Below are 15513 nucleotides of genomic sequence, written 5' to 3' on the forward strand. Positions count from 1 at the left end.
TAAGTCATGATGTAAGAACGGGTGAGTCCGAAACTCGGCTCCTCTGTTATTGGAAAAAAAACTTTAGACCAACTGGTACAAGTAACAGGAAAACATAATATCTGACACATTTGTTTATTAACAGCGACATGTTTTTTTCCTGTATACATACAGAATGATTGTTTATCTCACAGTGTACTTTCACAGTCCGTGATTAAGAGAACATTAGTTCCGTACTTGCGTTGTTTTTATTTAATCTCATCCTCAATCAAACATTAGTCCAAACATGTGTATCGTGTTTCAGCAACTGTCTTCTATGAGTGTTCCATGAAACTGACTTACAGGAAACGACTGATGACACGCCAAACAAATTCCTTTCACCGGCATCAAAGCCTTTTTCTCAGTTTCCTTATTGGATCACGGTTTACTGTCAACGCTATATGCAAGCCTGGAACCATTGATTAACTGAATCAACACAATGATCGGTCCCAGTGTGTGGAAATACACACCTCACAGAGATTACTGAACAGCAGAGTGTCCTGGAGAGCGACAGCCGGATAAAAGATTAACTAATACTTTATTCAGTGATTTCCTGTCGCATGAGAACTTTAAATAAATCACATTTGACACAATATGCATCAACAATCAGAACTAAGGAAACTCAGTCATAACTATTTTTGGTCTGGAGGCACTTTTTTTTATCCAAATCATGGATTACAGGCTCACATTTGACATGTCTGCAGAGGACGTGTCTCCTTCTGAGACTTTGCTGACTTTATACTTGGGGCAAGGCGGAGAAGGTCCGCAGGCAGGTCGGAGGCTCTCACTGAGATATTTAAGAAATGAGAATGTCTAAACTCTTTATAAATATTAAGGCAAATTTCCCTTTCATTTCGCAGAACTAAACATATTTGCATTCAGCTTTAATCATTCATCTAAAGAAACACCAGAAAGTGTTTAGGTCAAGTACCAGGTCAGGTCTGAGCTCGACTCAGAATGTTCCTCTCTGAGTCGAACTGAGAATCTCTGCAGCCAGTTTCTCTGCATTCATCAGATGAGGGAACATTTCCATGACCTTGTCCACCTGATGGGGGTTGAAGATGGCGTGCAGTCTCTGGCGGAGCTCCATCCTCTGAGGGTCAAACGCGGCAGGAGACGGCTGCTGTTGGCCCCAGGACTGATACTCGTGGCCGTCGTAGGAGCAGCGAGAGTTGTGTGAGTATGACGATGGGACGGGAGAGGGGAGACTGCCTGATGTGCTGGCTTGGGGGAGCCCCTGATAGGGATCTGACCAGTAACTTTGCTGATGTTGGGGGGCACCACCGTAATGGAGCGGGCTGGGGAGGCTGTGTTGATGTGGCGCACCTGGTGGGAACATGTGAGGGTAGCTGGGCTGACAATGGGAGTCCAGGCTCCTGTGGTGTTGCTGGTGCGCTGCTGAGGAGACAGTGTGAGAACAGCACCTGCAGGAGGGGCCTATCTGCTGCTGGGACCTGAGCCTGTGGGAGTTGCTGTGGCTGTGCAGGTTATCAGAGTACTGGCTGTCGAAAGAGCCAAGTCCTGAATCCAGGTACTCGTGGGAGACGTTGGTATAGTAATGATTTGGCGCAGAGTGCAGCCCAGGCCAATCCTTCTGAGTCTGACCTGAGCGGGGCAAATGGTTTGAACTCTTCTTAGGATCCTCCCAGTACGACAGTTTGTTTTCACTGGTGAGACTTGGATATGAGGAGCTTTGCCCATCTCTCACAAGCTCTGTGTTCGGGTCTCGAGGATGAGAAGCTGCTTTACGAGCAGGTCCCGTTTCAGGCTGCAGCTGTCTGTGTGATAATGAGACATTTTTCTCTTCTTTTGGAGAAGAGATCTGGGCTTTCTCTCTCAGCTCATCAGCCAGAGAGAGGTAGGACCCGTTGGCTCGCTCCGGATGGTAAAACTTGCACTTGATGCCATAGGTGCACTTTTTGTCTGAGAAAAACAAAAATGGACACAAACAAAAAAAGCTTAAGGACATTTCATTTAGGAGCCACATTTTTGTGCATCTACGTTGCAGCTGAAAGGATTCTGGTCTCAATGCATGTACTGATAGTATCTCACCATAAGGACAGAGCAGTCTCTTTGTCTCCACAGGCAGAGGCTTCTTCCTCAGCAGGTTGTCAAGACTGGGGCCACGGCGACCCAGAGGGTCATCAGGGGGCATGAACCTGCAGGGAAAACGTACTAATGAGAAATCAGGATGACAAGGCTGTATGTTTCATTGCAGCTGCATTAAATCTTATTTGTGAAAAGGAAGTCATTAGACCTCACAGCCTCAGTCAGAGAAGCACTCGGTGCTTACTTGTCATTCACAAAGGAGAACATGAGGAGCCTCTCCTCGATGCATTTCTTCCACTCAGGCCTTTCTCCTTGGAGGTCACGGTAGGTGTCGTTGGATACAATCACTCCCTCCGACTCGAACGCCAACTTCACGATGAAGCGGTCGTCATAGCAGACCACTCGCTTGCCCCCAACTCGCCGCGACGGCGTGAACACAACTATTTTACGTCTCTCCAGATCCATCAGGATGTGTTGATCTGGGAATGCAAACAAACATGTCTGAGTCATAACCCTTTAACACTGTACTTAACTGTTGTGTATTATTATCACAGCTGTATATAAGCTGAATACCTTTGTTATGTAACATGACAAATATTGATCAATATCCTCAACTTCACAGTCAGGCAACAAAAACCACACAATTAAATAAAGAATAATCATCCGACAAAGCTCCAGTGATCAAATCCCAGAACACAAAGAAGGTAATACATCACCTGTACCAACACCAGAACTACCTCTATGTACATTATATCATATTACTCTTCCTGCGAGAGTGAATGGAAACACAATATGTGCATTGTTAGGGCTTATTGCAAATTAAAAATGAAATGAAAGGAACCATCCATGAGGCCTGAAGGTGACATGAAAACCATGATTGTCTCAGCCACCTCAGTAAATAAGTGTTTGTGTGTTTCAGGCTGACTGTCTTCACTCAACCACTTACTGTAGATGATTGTCAGCACTTATCTGCAGCCTGAGCAACCCAGTCAACTAGGTGTGGGAGTAAAAACACAGCTGTACTTCCTGATGGGGCTTTCCCTGGAATGACTGCAGGCTGATTTTTACTTCCTTGTTCGCAGAATGAAAATAGATCCCTTGGATTACTCCACCCAGGCCAGCAGCGGTTACTTAATCCTGAGAGCCACAAGGTGATGATGCATCAGTTTGAAAAGGCCGGCCAGTTTCTTAATTTTTTCCTGGGTAGATAAGATTGACTGGTCGAAAAAACAAGATTTATTGAGATTGAATAAAAGGCATCAGAAGTCAGATGACGTGACAAAGACGTGATAGTGATCTGTGATTTGTCAGATACACCCAGGAACATGAGTGACTCAGACATCAAACACGCAGAGCCCTTTATTGTGTCCTGCTGCCACACGACTTTCATGCCGTCATGCTGTGCCCTCATGGAAAGGGCCTCAGGATATCAGCTAAGTTTCCCACACTGGCTGCTATCATGGGTTTGTGTTAGAACAGAACTGGGCAGCTCTCTTTCGTAATCTTGATGTGTTGCCACATGCATCTGGCTCCAGTTCAGCCTCGGACAAAACGTTATCACATGACTGTTGAGGGGACAGACAGAGGAATACGCATGTACCTACAGATACACTGATATACAAGGTTTTACTTCTTACTGTCAAACAACTGATTCTAATAAACGGATGATTTCTGAGTCAATGAAATGAGAATGAGGATCGTTCTTCGACTATTATTGATTGGTCTTCGATTGAAGCAGAACAACAACTGAATAATTTAACTTAATGTCAACTAGCCAAACTCCACAACGCTGGTGTCTCCTCTTCGGTAAGGTGAGGAGACATTCCTTCTTTTCCTCTGAGGGCTAACGGTTAGAGCTCCAGAGAGAAAGTTAACCAGTGGCAAACTCCTCTACTAGTTATGGTAATTGCTTCAGTTTTTTTTTTTTTTGTGTGCTGGGTCGTTCATTCTTGTTTTGTTACCTGTGATGGGGGCATCGGGTCTGGGCTGCTCCCTTCGCCAGGTGGGAACAAACACGGTGACGGAGCTGTGGCCTCTATCCAGGAAAAAGTTCACTGCCAGCTGGATGCCTCGGCAGGAGAACACTTCCTTGTTGCCGTGGCTGTAAAGACAGAGGTGAGGGAACAAGTACAAAAAAATGATTACAGATAATTTAACTAAATGGATCTGTCAAAAAATCTGTTAAAACCTGAGCCTTCTCAATGACTTCCCTCAGGTCATAACTCATGTATCACACTGATTATCTATTGTAAGGTGGATACCTAAAGGTGTGTCTCTAGAATTTGCATATTGTAGCAGCTGCAAAAACATGCACAGGCAGGGTGGTGAACACCTTTTAAAAAAAAACATCTTCCACCACCGCCGAGGAGGAAGATACATTTATGTTTCAGGGTCAGAGTTGAGTGACAACATGGCACTTTGCCATGGTAGATTTAAACATGTTACGTTGCAGGTATTTTACTGTACACAGGTCCACAAGCTTTTAGGTCCCTGGATGCAGTAAATCACGTATATGCAGCAGCTCTGCAGTTCTAAGCAGCAAACATAAATACCACGAAAAGGACAAATAATGATTTAAGTTACTGATCTACTGGTCCCATAAAGGAGAGGAAACCCTTGCTCTCAGGATTACCTCATGGCAACATTGCTGCCGTCAATGACAATAGGCCTCAATTCTGTCTCTGTATTCTTCTGGTGCCCCAGTTTTGTCGTGATTCTGGATCCAAGGGCCCAGCTGGGGGGCAGCAGAGGGTCCTTTAGTGCGGTTCTCCTCTCATCTCCGTCAGAACTGCCGGGTGCGATGCTGGTCCTGATCCTGACCAGCTCCCCGAGCACCGAGTTGGTGTCCGTGCTGAGCCCCAGCTTCCTCATAGCGGACCGGACCTCCTCTGAGGAGTAACCCAGCTTCCTGAAGGAGTCCACCCGGAGCTGGAGTTCCTCGCTGTCCGGTTCCTGCAGACCTGCAGCTGAGCTCTGGTGGGGAGGTAGCTGATCCATGATGAAGCATCTGGGCCTCTCTTCAGCCGCATAGAAGACGTGTTATATCCTCCGCTGGATGATACTCATTGACTCACTGAAGAAGAATTACATCTAATTAGGAATACATGTTGAATTAACTCAAATATAATATCTCAAATTCAGTTTTTTCTGTTCTGCATCTTATTCCATACAAACGCATGTATTCATAAAAACTCTTTGAAGTTGTAAGAATCTTAGTTTTCTGAACCGTTCCATCAAACAGAAACAATTTTATTAATATTAACTTTTGTCTTATTTCCCCAATATATTGGGTATCTTTGGATTTCTCAACAGGAATTTACAATGTGATGTAAGTCAGTCGTCTCTTGAAGGATTATGTTTAAGGTAGAGTAGTCTAAATATCACCGAAATGGCAAAAACAATTGAGCAACAAAGAGTTACACTGTTTCTTGGGGTGTACTCGGGCCCTGTGATGGATTCTTGATGTTTTATAAACTTAACCAGAAATTGTAGTTGCTGCTTTAACTTCCCTTACTCTAAACATTTTCATACATTTAATTCTTCCTAATAGGATGTCTTCCATTTTCCATGTTACTATCTCCATAACCCGTAATAACTATTATTGTTATCAATAATATAATAACAAATGGCATCAGATGAGTATCAAAGTTGGTTCTTATACGTTAGTCTTAAGATTAGATCACCAGGAGACAAAAGCAACCATCAGGTGAAAGAGGCCTGTTCGTCTCACTTACTGTAAAGTGGGATCAGTCTGTCGGGTAAAGACAGAGACAGGGACAAAGGCTGTGGAGTTTAACCCCAGTTCTACGCACAGGTTTACGCAACACACAGTATTCTAACAGTTTGAAAGGTACAACAGACGAACCGACTGTGAGAATACAGCTGTTCTTGACAGAGGTGACAGGTAGGACATGTCGACAGTAACCGGTAGGTGAGGAGGGATCAGGTTACAGACTCCTTTCCCCATTCATCGGCAACAAATCTCACAGCACATGGCGAAGCGACAACTTGCCTGCTGGTGTCTCCTGGTGTCTCCTGGTGTCCCCGTGTGAGCAGAGGTCCCTGAGGAGTCCTCTTCATGTGTGGACGTTCAGCAGCTTTGAAAATGTTCAGACTTCTTGGCCCCTCCCTCCTGAAAAGCCTCTTCCACACGGAGACGCGCGGAGTCATAAAACATTTGCATACGTCAGATAAGGTTGTGTTCCTTTTCCTTGTGGCTCAGTCACATTGTCAAGCATGTGGGACAAAGTGTGTTTACAATGTGCAGACACTGTAAAACAATGTCATCCAGTTATACAGGCTTTGTGTGTTAACTGTTGCTGTTAGAAATGTACCGAATCTGTTGGCAGGTAAATTAATAAAATAATACCTGTGAGGTTAAACCATAATAATAATACAATTACTAATCATCATCATGATCATAATAATGATGTTAATAATATGAATAATTATTATCATTAGTATAATAGGTTATTATTAAGTAACTTGTGTATTAACACCGTTCTCCACGAAGTTATTGAGTGATTACAAAAATAATAAAAACATCAATAATACCACATTTAAATTCACATTATATACATTTACTTTTTGACTGTACAATAAGTATCGACAAATGAAATTTCAAAAAAGGTGGTAAGGTGTGATGTAATTATGAGGGTAAAATGGGGGAAGTAAAATGTATTTAAATTTGTTTCGTTCTTTGTCAACCGTTTAATCCCTTCATTCATTTGAAGATATGACAAGTAGAAAGTTATAGGGATTTCTTTGAGTAAAGTGTGTTTTCTTTTGAGTGACTTTTTATGTCCTTAATGTGAGAGAATATCAATCTGAATTTTTTTAAACGGAAATGAAAAGGAAATCCTATGTGGGGAAACACCGCCCCCTGGTAAGAAGGGAACAAAACAACAGCCCTCTCAGCAACTGTGTTTTTCCATTAAGTCTGAATATTGTTGTAAGAAAAAAATACACCCTGGAAAATATGACGTATCAAATAATATGAAAACTTGCTTAAAATGTTAATTATGTTGATCTTACGCGTAAATGAAACAGAATATTACATATAACACCAATGTCTAAAACATTCGGTTTGTATTTTGTATCTTATGTTAAAATTTTTTATGTACATTTATGTTTGATTTACATGATTGATTTTAGGACTTTTTCTCGTAACAGAGTATTTTTAAATTCTGGGATTTCTAATTTAAGGATTTGAGTACTTCTAAAAATTGCATTGATCCTGAACCTCTTTAAAGTTGCCCATTCAAATGAATGTGGTCTCTTAATAACTCAGTCTATTAAATATACTTTACACCTATTTATTTGTATTTCTTTAATTATCTCTAATGTTGTTGTCCTCTTCGAAAGGCCACAACTTAATAACATGTTTTAAACGTCTTGCTTTAATTTCTTCGACTGTTAAATACATATACCAAAACATATAAATTAATACATACAGTATATGCTGTGTATCTGTCACTGGGGTTGTTGATAGATCTCAAATATCAATTTGTTTGATTAATTTGATTTTATCACATGTATTTATTTTTGAATCTATTTAGATGAAATAACAATAGTTCCATTTTGAATTTAGGATAATTAATGTAATTCATATGGAAGTGTGGTGTGTGAGACCAATTTTGAAACACACAGAATCTAAGACTCCATCAAACTGGGTTGTTGTATGAAAGATAATATCACTTTTAGTGAGATCACGTTTAAACTATTTTTGTTTGCCCCTGTATGTCGTGCTCCAAGTTGGCCACTAGATGTCACTCTCGTTTCAGGTTAGCCAGCTGCACAGGCTCTGCTCACATGATGCTGGTGGTCGAGGCCTAGTGGTTAAGACGTAGAATTCTGTGTTGTGCGAATGCGTGGTGCGTGTGTGGTGTGTGTGTGTGTGTGTGTGTGTGTGTGTGTGTGTGTGTGTGTGTGTTTGTAAACAACCCTTTGTGTACAGGGTTAATGGCACGGTCGAGTTGGGATCACACTGCGTGGAGCTGGTTAATGGCATATACAGGGTTGAGTTCCAGAGAGTGGAGAAAGTAATCAGGGCCAGTTGCCAGGCGGTTGCCTCCTCTGAGGGTCCACACCACTGGTCCCAGGTGTCTGCAAGGCCCGATATTACTGCAGGGCAATGAGCTGCAGCCGGCAACGATGAGTTGGGGTGAACGCACACACACACACACACACACATACACACTCACACAATCGCACACACATATTCCAGCTCAGACTCAGAGACAGAAAGATGCAGGGAGCACATGAATTTACACCTCTGTCCAAGTGTGTTATCCTCGGCCTCACTGTGTGTGTGGGAGAGTTTCCAAGTGCACCATGAATTAAGATCCCTTGTGTCATTGGTATGAGGACATTTATAGTAGTATAGTATTGAATTCATTCTGTGAAAGCTCTATGTAGTCGACAGCAGTTTGAGTTGAGTGTACCGGTTTGTAATTTATAGATGGATCATGCTGGAAGGCGATGTTGGTCTCCAGTCGGCCATTGTTCAGTCCTGTAAAATTTGAACGTCGCTGAGAATCCAAGTGCAGGAGATTGGATGAGATTAGTGGCGACTGGGTATTGTGCACAACAAACGCTTATTTCCTTAACATCTTGAGGGAGGCAGTGCCCTGCTCAAAGGCGTATCTTTTTCCTCCAGCAGGTGTAGTTTGGCAAGCCTTATTTAACCTGAGACAGTTGATCAAATATTCCGCCAGGCTCATTGTGCTGCCGAGAGCTTCTTGGATGCGCTCGGGATAGTGCAGCGCAGATAAGACCGGCTTTGTAGTGCCTCAGTCCTTTGCCTCCTTCTGCTGCTCCTTTCATTGACTGCCCAGGTCGGCCGTCTGTCAGAAAAATTAATTTTTGTGTGATTTCTTTAAAAAAAGGACCAAAGTAAAGAAAAGGCAGCCTTTAACTGGAGTAATCCATCTTGCTCCAACGATGTCAGAGTGATTCACGGTTTCCAATTTAGCCACGGTTTGAGTCTAAAGCAAATCAGGCAGGACGGCTCCACCCTTTGTGCAGCCAGACGACAAACCCTCAGTGACAAGAGCTTTCAAATGAACATATCCCCCACATTCATCTTGTTCATTTATTACTTCAGACACCCCACTGCTTGTCCTACATAGATCAGCAAGCAAAGACCTCCTGGTGTTGTGTGTGTGCTTGAGTGAGAGCGTGTGTGAAGTGGAGGAAAGAAGTCGAAACCGGCTAGGTGGCTCCAGCATTGACAGAAGATTGGACAAAAGAGCAGCAGAATGGAAAGCGCCCGGGTTTTGAGTCTGTGTTTAATTTGATTTACTGTGATTAGTGACAACTGAATTCCCAAAGCAGGATGTGAGCACAGAATTGTAATGTGGCGATGGCTCCAGTCTGCTGTTTGTGAATATACCTGCTGAGATAGAAACACTGACTGCATTTGTTATTATCCAAATATCACGCATGCTAATTTTTGGATTGTCCTAATTAGAGTAATTTTCCAGCCTTCCAACTGACCAGCTGTTAACAATGTGTTTCTCTTGCCTCCTTAAAAAGTTAGTTACTCCCACTGCCAAATTAAGATATGATAATTCATTATCAACATTGAGGAGGTGTGACATATTATTGTGGAAGGCTAAAGGTTCAATCCCACAGAAGCATTTTTAGACACAGCAGTTCATAGAATACCCACAGGTTTTTCCTACCTGCAGAAATATATCTCCATTATGTTCAGTGCACCTTCAGCAGCTGAATATACAGACACCTCCCTCAGAAGGTGGTGGAGACCAAAACAGAGCAAAAAGGGAATAAATATAGGACTTGCACTGAATAAATGAATAGTCTCTGAAACGAATTGCTTCTTTTTTTGAAATAAATGCGGACCAGCGAGCCATAGATCATTTAAAGATCACTGTGTGCTGGTGCTCCGGATCCCAGTGCAGCTCCAGCACTTGCAGGTGTAACCTCAGCGTGACGCCCCGGTCTCGTCCGAGAGCACCAACAACGTTCTGATTAATTGCTCCTGTCAGACCAGGTCATTTGGGCCTTCCTGTTATTCTGCATATTACTCACATCTGCACAGTGAAAGGCAGCAATGCACGGGGGCGTTCAGGTGCACAGAGGAGTGTACACTGCATTGGTCACACACACAGACCCACAGACACCAGCTAATACAAAGATACTCAAACAATAACTGCCTCCAATGCCCGGCATCATGTGTGATAGCAGTTCATGCTCGGGCAGGCGGGCAGCGCTCCAAGGTGTTCATTACTACTGATGTCAGAATCCACAACAAGAAGCGATGGCTGCACCTCCTGCACTCTGTACTGTTTAAAGCCGAGCTCCTCTCCCCCAGCTGTTGCTCTCTGTCTTCACTTAGGAGGTGCTACTGTGGTGATTAATGAAATCTCTGCCTGGATCTCAGGGAAAGAGTTTCTGCCCTAATGCTTCGCTCGTGTTTTCAGTAGTTCAGTCGCACGTGTATCCCCATGCTGTGGAGCAACGTTGAAAAAGGAATCAAATTTTAGAAACATGACGTCTCTCGTTGGGGCCATGTGTGCTACTCTGCAGCTCCATAAGGATTAAGCTGATGCCTGTTTGCTATGAGAATCGTCTGGAACGAGCTGCTGCTCTTCAGCTTCAGCTCCAAGTATCTGGACTCGTCTCCGTCAATGTGGAAGGTTACAGACCGTAAAAGGCTAAGCATGAAAAATCACAGGATTATTTTATAATTGTGTTTATCGCAGAGTAAATCTTGGTGTTTGTTGGAACATTATTGAAGAGATTGTCCTTTTCCTCCGAGTAAAGACGATTCCCTGGTGCGACAGCTTCTCCCTGTTCTTACATTTAGTGCTTGATTACTTTGATGTCTGATCCCCTCTGGGCTCCTGCTCTTTGCTGACGCTGCTCAGTGTTGTGGTTCAACCTGTCTGCTGATAAGACAAACTGGGTTCGGCTTGGTGGTGAAGCTGAACGCTCGAGATACTGCTCATCTCGAGAAGCGCTGCTGTTCAGCGATTTCTTCAATCTACTCGACGCTCATCTCGTGACAGCCTGCAGGGTTTGGCCGGGCAGGCTTTTGTACCATTCTATTTGTCTACAGCAAAATACATGCAATGGTTATTTTTGGAGTTTAATTTACATAGAAAAGTTATTTATTCCATGCAGCCAATAGTATTATTTCTTTTGACCCACCTGGTCTGGTAAATACCTACTTCTTCCAAACTCCATGCATTTCTAACACAGTCTTTCTATCACAAAGTTTGTGGTTTGACTTCACCAACTTTATTTTCTTGGACATTTGGGAAATCTCCCTGCAGAGTCTCAATACCCCTTTAAAAACACAGGGAGCTAGAACAGCACACTGTAGAGCACAAAGCTCCGGCTAGTTCTTATAGAGGGAAGCTATAGAAAAGAGAACGTGCTCTGATCAACTAAATCATTCGTTTTTCTCATAAAACAAAGATCCTGGATCTGCCACTTAATCCACATCCACACAGAAATGTAATGTAAATGTTATGTAATGCTTCTTTGGTCCAGACCCACCAAGTTTGAGGGAAATCAGCTCAGTATAGTTTTGTTGTGTAATCCTACCAATTCAAGCTTTTATAAAATTAATAGCAAATTTGAGAAATGATTGATGGATAATGATTACATCTCTATAATTTACTTGAGACAAAAATAAAAGATTCATACTGACATGATCTAAAGACAACTTCTACCAAACCTATGATGAGAGGACAATTTAAGGATGAAACCTGATTTCAAAAATAGGAAATATAATAAATGCAGATGTGTCCAAATGCAAAAGGACACAGGTGGTCAAAATGATAACAATATGAGTCTTATGCTCTAGAATCATTTCAGTATCCAGGTCTTAACACAGTTCAGCCCCTATAGGAGATTTGGGTCAGTTTTACAGAAACATCTTCTGTTCACTCCTCTCGACTTTATCAGTTGTTTGTCTTGTTGGTTTCTATTTTAATTTTCCTCTTGCACATCGACAGGTGACAGCTTTAAATAAATGCTTTCATAAATCTGATACTGTTTTTTCCTGACCTCTTCCCTCCTCCTCTTTGAAATGTGACTCAACATTTTGATTATTATGACAAACACCGAAAAAGAATATTCACCTTTTTGTGGTAAAGTGTGTTTAACAGAAAGCAGCCATCAGTTCCTACTTCCTCTTTCTATTCTCTTTCTTTCTTCTTTGCCAGTTTATACCCACAGGGTCATGATAGGGTGTTGACAGCTCATGTGCTCCACTCTGTGTGTGTGGGCATTAGTTTGCTGTCAGCAGTGCTTCCATGGGGCGACTGCTGCCATTAGCTGTTAGATTTCTGATTCGAACCCAATGGGAGCGGGCCCTCTGGAGCCGAGCTGCCAAATGGCTGCGCTAACGTCAAGTAGCCTTGTTCCCCTTCTCTTCTGCCTTTTGTGTATTTGACTTTTGTCTTGTTTTATCTGATTAATAGTTCAAGAACCAAAGATTTACTTCAATTAACAGTAAAAAAGCACTAAATACAAATAACACATGACATAATTGCAACACAGCAGGAAAAGCTAATTTTTGTAATCAGAATATTGACCTCCTATATAATTTATTTCTGCATACACACTGGAGATCAATGAGATAAGCAAACTTTTCCGGGTTTCATATTAAGCATCCAGCCACCAGGTGGTGACCAAGATATTTCGGGTTCACTTTTTGGTAGCTGTCCTTTCATCCATCTTCATATACAGTCTCTGACACTGTGTAAATACTGCTAATATTATTATTCTCTCATTTCATTCTCATGACAATCTCACTTACTCTCCTAGCAAGTAATGTAATCTAATGCTGCCACAGGGTCTGAGAAACATAACTTACACTATTTAGGCCACATGAGAGTCACAGACAGGTCAGATGTCGGATAGATGGACAGTCGGATGCATGGACGGACGGACGAGGTGACGGCTTGGTGAGAATCTGTACAAAGAGTTTGAAGTGGTGAATTTGATGGTCCCGACTGTGGATGTGAAGGTTTTACTGTTTAATGAGCAGGAGTTATCCCTCCTGTGGTGATTAATGAAGTTCTTTGGAGATGACAGCTGACTCTGTAATGGCTCCATTAGGAACGCCCTCTGAAGACTGATACAGCGCCACACCTGCCCTGCGGACCTCCATCATGCCTTTTACTATGTGTGCTTTGGGGGCCATACTGTGTGATTTTGATGAGCCTTGAATCACTTACATCTCCCACTGTGGAAAAGGCTTAAACCACCAAGAGAGAATTTTGTTTAATTTATTTTTCCACTGGGTTATTTCCCAGCAGTTTATAGCACTTTTAACCGCGCGCCAGGCTTTGTCTTCCTCCCCTCAGTGATGTGCAAAAGTGTAATTCTTCCTTATCATGACCCAAACATGCAGCCGTTCATCCAGCGGCTGCCAGGTTTTATTTGCTCGGCTTCAGTTCGCTTGTCAGCTTCATGCCATGAATACCTGAAATGGAATTTAGTAGTTAAACACAGGTAGCAATTCGCTGCTTTTTCACCCTCTAATGAAAATGATTACCATACCATACTGTGCACATTATGTTGGGTTTTAGCAGCGGGGCTTAATAGGGTGATCATTTGTTGTCATTTATTTTCCAAGAACTTTAATAGAATTTCTGGATGATTGCGAAAATGCTAATGGGAATCAGAGCTTCCGTGATGGATAATTGTACAAGACAAATACTACAATGGAGACAACAGTATTGTTGATTTATACAGTGAGGCTGTTTTTGGTGGAGGTTTGGAGAAGTGGGGTCCAGACTTTCTCTGCAGCTTTCCTTTCACACATGTACAACACAGCAGGAGATTATCTGCTCAGACACATTCACAACAACACACAAATCTCTGCAGCGTCCACGTGAGGGCTGGTGCAGCAGGCAGAGGATGATACGTATGACACATGTTTTTATGTTTCCACACCGGCGTCCGACCTTATCCCCTGAGGTATATCTATTATCCAGATTTTTTGTCATTTGTTCGGTTGCGTGTTAGAAACGTCATCGACACACCCACTCGCCCGCGGTGAGTCCTGCAGGGGATGACCTGCTGTCAGAGAGAGAGGCTGGAGGCTCTCAGTCGGACACACAGCCCCTGGAGGGTATGTCTGAAAGCAGCTTATATTGAAAATCAAAGACGGTTTTCACATTAATATGCATCTACACCAGACGAATTGATGAGTAATTCACATGAATATTAGAAAGAAGAACATAAAAATTGAATGAATGTGTTGACGTGATGCTCAGTAAAGCAGACTCAACAAAAAGCAACAACGCAGGCTGTGCAGATTTACCAAACATAAGCAGCCTCAATCTTCTGTATAGGGAGACAGTGACGGGGGGAATAGGGAACGGTTCAATTACAGTATACATGGAAAGGGCATCTCTGCTGCACGATTGATATGTCATTCTAACAATGTCCAATTAAAAAGGGAGAATGCTTCCATTATTCTTTTATTAGAATCCCCGCGCCTGAAACTGCATCCGAAGACATGCACCTCCCGGTTAAAGGTGAGACGCCATCAGGCGTGAAATGAGTACAGCACACATGAAATACTTCATATTTCTCCATGGGCCCCATCATTTAGTTTCGCAATTATGTTGAATGTGTGTACTTGAGTGTATGTGTTTATGCTTATGTGTTGATACCTGGTGAAACATGACGTTTTTATGATGAGTTTTATTTCCATGATGAGGATTTATCATTTATTAGTCTCTAAATTAAAAAGCTTTCAGCATTGAGTCGGACAAATGAGCAGATGAAAGTGTTATTTGTTATACCCCAGGCTTGAGTGACCAAATACGTATACCCAATATATATCAACACCAAGAGCAGGAAAAATGCCGCTATAACAACAACAGACATTTCTGTAATTTGTAAAGGTATTGGACTGATTTTGACATTTTGCAAACAGCACATATATTCAATGTAATACTACACTCTACTGTATATAAGTAACGCATTTACACCTCTTTATATTCAAGTATTTAAAATTTCTAGTCTTTATTTTGACCTGTAATTACTTTTTGCCTGGGCTGCTGTAATGAGCAAAATCCCATGGGGATAAATGATCACTTTATCTTATATTAGAATTTTACAGCTACCTTTCTTTTCTTTTCCGTTTTGAGCAAATCCAGTCCCGTCCGAACAAACCAATTTCACGAGGCCTTACCTATTTTGAGCAGTGCTCACCTGCAGGTCGCCAGCGGCTTCATCAGGTTCCAATGGTCGTCATTTGCAGATTGCAGAGAAACGAGGGAGCCCTGCTGCCTCTCGCACGGTTATGCATCGAGAAAAAAAACATCCAAAATAAACCGAAGGGGGGATTATTTGAATGCTGCATGAAAGTCGATGGCCCAACAGTCTCTTCTCAATCTTCATCATGTTTGTCTCTATGGACCTGAGATGCTGTTTTGTGGAGTGAATGATTAATTT

The 15513-nt window shown here is 42.4% G+C and overlaps 1 protein-coding gene across 2 annotated transcripts; it reads right to left on the minus strand.

Annotated features, from left to right (window-relative positions):
* Nucleotides 1-98: 98 nt before the first annotated feature.
* LOC133965250 (ribonuclease ZC3H12A) lies at nucleotides 99-6186 on the minus strand. Of its 2 annotated transcripts, XM_062399707.1 has the most exons (6): nucleotides 6080-6186; nucleotides 4700-5140; nucleotides 4029-4168; nucleotides 2312-2546; nucleotides 2071-2177; nucleotides 99-1941 (listed from the first exon to the last, which is right to left on the minus strand). In XM_062399707.1, the coding sequence occupies exons 2-6, from the start codon at nucleotides 5062-5064 to the stop codon at nucleotides 971-973; spliced, it is 1818 nt and encodes a 605-aa protein (XP_062255691.1). In that variant the 5' UTR covers nucleotides 5065-5140; nucleotides 6080-6186; the 3' UTR covers nucleotides 99-970. The 2 variants fall into 2 exon arrangements, with proteins under 2 accessions (XP_062255691.1, XP_062255692.1); XM_062399708.1 differs by lacking the exon at nucleotides 6080-6186 and having other exon boundaries at nucleotides 4700-6056.
* Between the last annotated feature and the right edge of the window lie 9327 nt (nucleotides 6187-15513).

Source organism: Platichthys flesus, chromosome 11 (genome assembly GCF_949316205.1).
Source record: "Platichthys flesus chromosome 11, fPlaFle2.1, whole genome shotgun sequence".
NCBI lineage: Eukaryota > Metazoa > Chordata > Actinopteri > Pleuronectiformes > Pleuronectidae > Platichthys > Platichthys flesus.

Coding starts and splice junctions, on each gene's coding strand:
- LOC133965250 (XM_062399707.1), bottom strand. CDS start 5,064: ATGGATCAGCTACCTCCCCACCAGAGCTCAGCTGCAGGTCTGCAGGAA. Junction 2,547..4,028: donor ACCCGATGCCCCCATCACAG/GTAACAAAACAA, acceptor TTGCATTCCCAG/ATCAACACATCCTGATGGAT. Junction 2,178..2,311: donor TTCTCCTTTGTGAATGACAA/GTAAGCACCGAG, acceptor TTTTCCCTGCAG/GTTCATGCCCCCTGATGACC.